Source organism: Suricata suricatta, chromosome 10, assembly GCF_006229205.1.
Source record: "Suricata suricatta isolate VVHF042 chromosome 10, meerkat_22Aug2017_6uvM2_HiC, whole genome shotgun sequence".
Lineage (NCBI taxonomy): Eukaryota > Metazoa > Chordata > Mammalia > Carnivora > Herpestidae > Suricata > Suricata suricatta.
The window spans coordinates 99,128,614-99,136,529 of record NC_043709.1 but is presented as its reverse complement, the minus strand read 5'-3'; the positions used below and the strand labels follow the sequence as shown (position 1 = coordinate 99,136,529).

General features: G+C 50.8%; 1 protein-coding gene across 1 annotated transcript; it reads left to right on the top strand.

Moving 5' to 3' along the window:
- The first annotated feature begins 3,610 nt into the window (after positions 1-3,610).
- Positions 3,611-6,518, top strand: KCNA5 (potassium voltage-gated channel subfamily A member 5). The gene has a single exon (XM_029954335.1). It carries the CDS (start codon positions 3,920-3,922, stop codon positions 5,717-5,719), a length of 1,800 nt encoding a protein of 599 aa, XP_029810195.1. The 5' UTR covers positions 3,611-3,919; the 3' UTR covers positions 5,720-6,518.
- Positions 6,519-7,916: the final 1,398 nt, after the last annotated feature.

Below are 7,916 nucleotides of genomic sequence, written 5' to 3'. Positions count from 1 at the left end.
GAAATAGAAGTATATTGGCACATTTGCTTTCATAGAGGCACAAGTAAAGTGTCTGAGGGGGGAAGAAAGAAAGTATTTTTGAATCTTGCTAGGGAGATGATGAAACATGACCTAGGAAGCTCTTCATAATCCAGATCTTCTCCACCTCTGTAGCCCCATCTCACAGAACTTTTTCTGAGCAACCCCCTCAATCACACTGTCTTTCAATTCCCTAAACCAGCCTTGGGGCCTTGGAACATACTCTTCCTTCCACCTGGAATAGTTTTCTTCCCCATCACCACCTCAGGAAAGCTTCTCTGGGTGCTTGATGGGATCCTGCTCCCTACTATTCTCACAACATCATATATTCTACATGGTGTCTCTTAAAATTGTAATTAAGCAACCAGTGGAATTAGATGCTTAGTGGCTTTTGCCTTCCCCAAGATATAACTCCACAGAAGTTAGAAAATATGTCTGTCTTGGTCCTCAGTATCCTCCCAGAACGTGGAACAAGGCCTTGCACATAGTAGGTACTCAGTGAATTATTCTGGAGTGGATTAAGAAAGGTGGCATTTGGGATTTTTTCTCCTCCTCCTCTATCTCCATTCTCCTTCCCATCAATGCCTTACTTCTCTTAATATTCTTTTCTTCTTGGTTCTGTACACCTTCCAAGTCCTCTTGTGGTCTGCTAGGACCAGTCCAATGATTTAAGGGAAGACTTCCCATTTGTCTCATCTGTATATCTCATTCTGGGGGACATAATCTAGGTGTCCAAATAATTTCTTCAAAGGCCCTGTCTGGGGTTTGCTTGAGAGGAAGTGACTCACTAGTGCAACCTTCAAACAGAAGTGTAGCATTGCTGCAGATCTTGTTTGAAATATGGTCTAAGTTCTCCCTGCATCAGAGTCTGTGTTTGAAATATATCCTCAGGTGATGGTGCACATGAATCTCTGTTATAAAGGGGCTTATCTTCTAGGGGTAGTTGCATAGAGGAGAGAACAAGTTTCAGTTACATGATGCATCAGTTAGTGTCGGGGTGCAAGAGGTTTACTGGGAAGTGATAGAAGAAAGAGAAAAGAGCCTGCAGAAGCCAGCAGGGAAAGCTTTCAGCCCATGATGCTGATCTCATGACACCTATGAAAGCAAAGAGAGGAGGAAGAGGGTTGAACAGAGTTTCAGACTGCAGCATATTTCTTACAAAGTCATGCTCAACCCAGTGGGGGATTTCTAAGGCAAAGATAGCACAGCAGAGGAGTTCTGCACTGGGCAGAAATGACCAAGTCCCTGTAACCTTGCTGTGCTCAGTCATTGGCAGAGGGCTGCCCAGGAAGGGCCAGAAGCTGCTAACAGCTGGAAGCTCTCAGCTAATGGCACCCCTTGAAGCTGAAAACCAACTGCTCTCCTTAAAGCACATCCTCCCCACATATCCTCATGGCTGCCACATGTGACATCTGAGGATAACTGTACAAGAAATCTATAAAAGCTGGTGAACGTATGGAAAGCAGATTGAAGGAAATACCACATTAAAGGAAACCTGCTTCATATGCTTTTCCAGCGCTGTTTATGTTATACTCTTACTCTTCAGGGAATAGTCTCTCTAAGGTCCCTTGGAAGACAGGGCCCTGAGGACTCTATCCCAAAGGGAGCTCAAGCAGAGCCCTTGTGTGAACCAAGATGGTATCCCTGTATTACAATGCGCGTGAGTCAGTAAACAAGACTCAGTGGCCGTGGGTCTCTTGAGCTCACAAGCTCAGTAGGTCCCGGGCTCCCAGAGGCAGACCTGATCCTGACTGGACAACCTGTGTTGTGTTTAAAATAGAGAAGAATGAAAAACCCATGGAGCTAGGATGGGAGAGGTCTGGAGAAGGGAGGACAAGGCTCTGTGGCTACAGTGATGCCCTCACACGTTGATTTTCACTTTCCTGCTCCTTCCTCACTCATGCACATTTGCAAAGACAGCCACCCCTCATGCACAGAACCAAACACAATGAAAAAGTTTACATATACCACATTCACATCCACCTTCATGCAACACACAAGAAGGACACATGCACATCTATTTCTCCAAACTGGACACAAGCTACTATGTGCACACCTTGCTATTCCAACAAACACAGCTGCACCCCATAACAAGTTTCCCAAACTTCATTTATGGGCGGATATATTCCCAGACAAGAGGTTGTAACATCCACGTATATTAACAAAAAACAACATACAAGAACAAAAAGAAACAAACTTTGAATGAACTTTGAACATTCAAGAACAGTGACTTTATGGTAACTTAAAATCAACAAATATCTGGAGGCTGTGTCTGGAGATGGCAGATATGCCTTGAAAGATGTATCCATTGGCCACAGCTGCCCACTAAAACCCCACAGGGGCTGGAGCAGGGACAGCTAGCCCATTTCCTAACCTAGAAAGATTCAGCTGTTACTCCGCCAACCTCCTCTCCAGTGGGAGGAAATTAAAGCTCTCAGGCCAGGTACTGGGAAGGGGAAGGAGGAGCCCCTGTACCTGGAAAGGGGGTTACACATTTCTATAGAGGAGTGGATTGAGGGGAGCAAGGGCCCAAGCTCTGCTTGTTTAAATTTGAATCCCAGCCTCACCACTTTCTACCTGTGCCACCATGAGCAATTTAGTCAATCTATGTGTCTTTTTCCTCACCTATGAAATGGAGATAGTAATAGTATTGAGAAAACACACTGCTGTAGGAATCCACCAGTCAGTATCTGTAAAGCGCTGAGGGCAGACCTAGTACATCTAGGAGCAAAGTAAGTATTGCTTCTTTTCTACTCCTGGGAGTCCTCCAGCCCTGGGATTCCACAACTTCCCTGGCCCCTCCCCCTCCCCCCCACAACCCCCCTTCACAAATCTGTAGTTCCAGCTCCAAGCTTCACCAGAGGGCAACAGCTCTTAGCTCTTACCAGGATCTTTCTCTCCTCCTCCCCTTCTCAGTTAACGGTTTTTTACAAACAGAATTGTAAAGAGCAGGAAGGAATTGTGTGTCCTCAGCAAATTTGTCCCGCGGGCCATCGCTTTCTGGACTGGGAATCAGGGCTGTCCCAAGGCAGTGGCATGGGGCACTGCCAGTTCCCAACTTTTTGTTGGGTGTGTAGGAAGATGGGAAGAGAGAGGTTTCTTCACTGGTTTGGAGGTATTCTCCATCTCTATAAATCTCTACATCTCTAGATCAGAAAGGCCCCAAGGCCGGTAGCACCGCCCAGCCCCTTCCTGTCGTAATTCTTCCCCAAGAAGAGAGAATACTACTGTTATCTCCTGTCTCATCCATCCAACTCAACGCAATTACTTTCCCCTGGAGTCCACTGGCGTTCAGCGAGTTCCCAGGTGAACTGAAATCCACAGCTATTCTCATCTGGTTGCCCTGGGAGTTTCAGAGCTCTCGGTACAACCTGTTCCTCCAGCCTCTCCACTCCCTCCCTCCTCCCCCCTTCCTCCGCCAGGCTGCGCGCTGCTCAGCCCCTCCTTCTTCCCCTCGCCCCGGAGCCCCAGCTGTGCCCTCCGGGGAGACGCCCTCTGCATCGTGTCCCAAGTGGGGAGGCGGGAAGAGGAGGGGAGGGGACCGGGCGGGAGGAGGGGAGGGAGGAGGCAGGGGAGCCGTGCAGGGTGGAGGCAGAGCACAGCCCCGCAGCCAGAGAGGGGCGGCTGAAGGTTGCATCTGCTGGAAGGAGGCTTTTGGCTGCTTGGTAACGGGTTGCCAGGACGGAGAGCGAGGCTGCGGCTGAGAGCCGGGCAGCAGCTTCCTGACGTCAGGACCGAGCCAGGGGATCGTGCCAAGCAGCCCCAGCGCGCCTCACTGGGGGGTCGGCCGACTATTCGAGAAGAGCCTGACGCTAGGCGCCCAGCGGGGCGTGAGTGGGGCGAGGGGGGCGGGGACGGACGCCGGTCGGCAGGGGTGAAGCATGCCCCCTGCCCCTTGGCCATGGAGATCGCCCTGGTGCCCCTGGAGAACGGCGGTGCCATGACCATCAGAGGAGGAGGTGAGGCCAGGGCAGGCTGTGGCCAGGCCATAGAGGGAGAGCTCCAGTGTCCCCCGACGGCCGGACTCAGCGATGGGCCCAAAGAGCGGGCTCCAAAGGGGCGCGGCCCGCAGAGGGGAGTGGACCCGGGAGGGCGGCCTTTGCCGCAGCTGCCCCAGCCTCGACGGCTGCCACCGGAGGAGGAGGAGGGAGAAGGCGACCCCACCTTGGGCATGGCAGAGGACCCGGTGCTGCGCGCGGGGTCCCTTCACCACCAGCGGGTCCTTATAAACATCTCAGGGCTGCGCTTCGAGACGCAGCTGGGCACGCTGGCACAGTTCCCTAACACCCTCCTGGGGGACCCGGCCAAGCGCCTGCGCTACTTCGACCCCCTGAGGAACGAGTACTTCTTCGACCGCAACCGGCCCAGCTTTGATGGCATCCTCTACTACTACCAGTCCGGGGGCCGCCTGCGGAGGCCGGTCAACGTCTCCCTGGACGTGTTCGCAGATGAGATCCGCTTCTACCAGCTGGGGGATGAGGCCATGGAGCGCTTCCGGGAGGACGAGGGCTTCATTAAAGAAGAGGAGAAGCCCCTGCCCCGAAACGAGTTCCAACGCCAGGTGTGGCTTATCTTTGAATATCCAGAAAGCTCGGGGTCCGCGAGGGGCATCGCCATCGTCTCCGTCTTGGTCATTCTCATCTCCATCATCACCTTTTGCTTGGAGACCTTACCCGAGTTCAGGGATGAACGTGAGCTGCTCCGCCATCCCCCAGCGCCCCACCAGCCTCCTGGGCCAGCCAGGGGGGACAATGGCAGCGGGGCTCTGGCGCCTCCCTCTGGCCCTACGGTGGCACCTCTCCTGCCTAGGACCCTGGCTGACCCCTTCTTCATTGTAGAGACCACGTGTGTCATCTGGTTCACTTTCGAGCTCCTTGTACGCTTCTTCGCCTGCCCCAGCAAAGCAGAGTTCTCCCGGAACATCATGAACATCATCGATGTCATGGCCATCTTCCCCTACTTCATCACCTTGGGCACTGAGCTGGCAGAGCAACAACCAGGGGGTGGAGGAGGGGGTGGCCAGAATGGGCAGCAGGCCATGTCCCTGGCCATCCTCAGGGTGATCCGCCTGGTCCGGGTGTTCCGCATCTTCAAGCTGTCCCGCCACTCCAAGGGGCTGCAGATCCTGGGCAAGACTTTGCAGGCCTCCATGCGGGAGCTGGGTCTGCTTATCTTCTTCCTCTTCATTGGGGTCATTCTCTTCTCCAGTGCCGTCTACTTCGCAGAGGCTGACAACCAGGAGACCCACTTTTCTAGCATCCCAGATGCTTTCTGGTGGGCAGTAGTCACTATGACCACAGTAGGCTATGGGGACATGAGACCTGTCACTGTAGGGGGCAAGATCGTGGGCTCACTCTGTGCCATTGCTGGGGTCCTTACCATCGCTCTGCCTGTGCCGGTCATTGTCTCCAACTTCAACTACTTCTACCACCGGGAGACAGACCATGAGGAGCAGACAGCTCTTAAAGAAGAGCAGGGAAGCCAGAGCCATGGGGCAGGGCTGGACAACGGAGGCCCTCGGAAGGCCAGCTGGAGCAAGGGGTCCCTCTGCAAGCCTGGGGTGTCCCTGGAGAATGCAGAAGGAGCCAGAAGGGGCAGCTGCCCCCTGGAAAAATGTAACCTCAAGGCCAAGAGCAATGTGGACTTGCGGAGGTCCCTCTATGCCCTCTGCCTGGACACAAGCCGTGAAACGGATTTGTAAGGGGGAGCCCAGGCAGATTGGTGGTAGTGGGGCAGGGATGGGGAGGCATCCTGGGTCTGGGCATCTATTTTATACCACAGAGTATTTCAAGCCCACCTTGAAGTCTGTCCCTCTTCTTCCACTTCTTCTCTCCCTCCCCCTCCTTCCCTTGATCCCCCATTTTCCCTCTTTTTTCCATGACACCAAGGGTCGCCTATTTTTAAAAAGTACCACATTCCATGACGCAGGAGCTGTTGAAATGGTGGGTACTGTAAATGGATGTATTTGTAGCCAGTTTCCTATACCCAGCAGAGGGATAACCCAAACAAAAATGACTTTAAATAGCCCAGATCCCAAGAGATTTTGTAACCCCCTCCATGTGTTCCAAATTTGCTTTACATACTATTTTATTTGTGTATAGGAGGAAATATTATTTTTATGGCTGGTGAATAGATTTTTGTACTGTAGTTCAGATGGAGATATTTTGGGTATATTTTCCAGAATTGTTGTATTTATGGAAGAGAGAGTTATTGCGATGTTTTTCTGTGATACTTATATTAGAGCCAGAGACCCTGGTAGTGGTTGGTTGTCTGGTTCCTGTGTCTATAAACCTCTCTCTTTTCTGGGATGTGGTATTGGTGCTTTATGTGTAGGGCAGGGAATGTTCTGGAAGAAAGGCAAATCTGACCTTTTCTGTGCGCCTTAAACAATTCTTGTAACTTTCTTTGAAATGCATTTTAATGATGTTGAAGAAAGACTTCTGATAATTCATTCTCTTTATTTTTATCCCAGGAAATAAAATGTTACTTGGTTGAGGCAAGTGTTAGTTTTGTTTTTGTTTTTGTTTTGGAACTTGGAAAGGAGTCTGTCACTTACTCTTTCCGGTGTTGTAGTTAGAGCAAATACCACCTTGACTGGGGTAGATCACTTGGAAAGGTAACGGTTTGATTGTCAACTTCTTTTTGCTGGACTCCCTCTGCACATCACAGACAGAGGGGTGAACTCTGTTTCTCTCAGACTGTTTATGACATGCCGCCTGATGGTGTGATATCAAACATAACCATCAGCATGGTGTGTGGATGCAGCTAAAAGGCAAGGGAAGATCAGACCCTTACGGCCCCACTGTTGTCTCCTGGGGCTGCATTTCTGAGTTCTCCTTTGTCTGCAGGCTTCAAGCCTCTGTTTAACATGGCTCCCAACAGCCTTGTGAAACAGGCCTGATTCTCACAGACATGAAGCCTTTTCACAAAAGTGCAGCCCTGGTGTGAAAGTCATGGAGGAGGGAGGGACTAATGCTTTGTTCTTAATCTCTCTCCTCAACCATACTGTGGGAGAAGGGAATGCAGTGACTTTCTGTGGACAGAGGCAGAGAGAGGCCAAATGGAAGAATTTTCTTGTCCATGTTGAAGGCTAGTTTCTACAGATTGTGGCCTTGTGCTGAGTAACACCCAAACTCAGAATGAATCTCTTTGTTCCCTTTTCACAGGATGGTTGTGGTCAATATCACAGTAGGTATAACACTGGCTGCCATTTCTCTCTGGGATTGGCTACCTTCTGGGGCTCTGGTTTCCTGCTGTTGCTTTTGCTGCTAAAGAATCCAAAGAAGATTGTCTTACATCCTCACCAGCGTGGGCTGGTGACCCACAATCACACCACCCCCACTACCACAGGGAGCATAATGGCTGGTTCTGAGGGGGCATCCACATCTCCATGGGGTGAGGGAGACTTTGCTAAATTGATGTCTGGAAACTGTGGATTTAAATAAGACGCCGACACAATAATAAAAGCCAGTGTCTGTGACTGCCTGGAGTCATTTCCAGTCAGGAACTGTTAACAGCAAATCTGAGGTGGAAACAGAAGGATTGTGCTGGCAGGGCTCTGTTGTTTTTCATTACATGCTGAAGCAAAAGAAGAAGAACAGAGGCTATTTATTTATAATTTACAGTCTGCCTCAAAGCAGGGCATCTTGCCGAAGCTCAACTCCACAGTCTCACCTCCAAGCCCTTTTTGGCTCTCAAGAGAATGTGCATAGTTGGGCACACACCTGGTGATTGGGACTAGATCCTTCCTCAGGCTCCACCTTCCCTTAAAGACAAAAGAGACGTCACCACTTATGACCTGAAAGTCAGTTCCTTCAGGCTCAGAGAGACCAATACCCGGGTCTTAGATGTGTCCAGATGCCTAATCGATGTTTCAAGCAGAACAGACTGCATGGTTT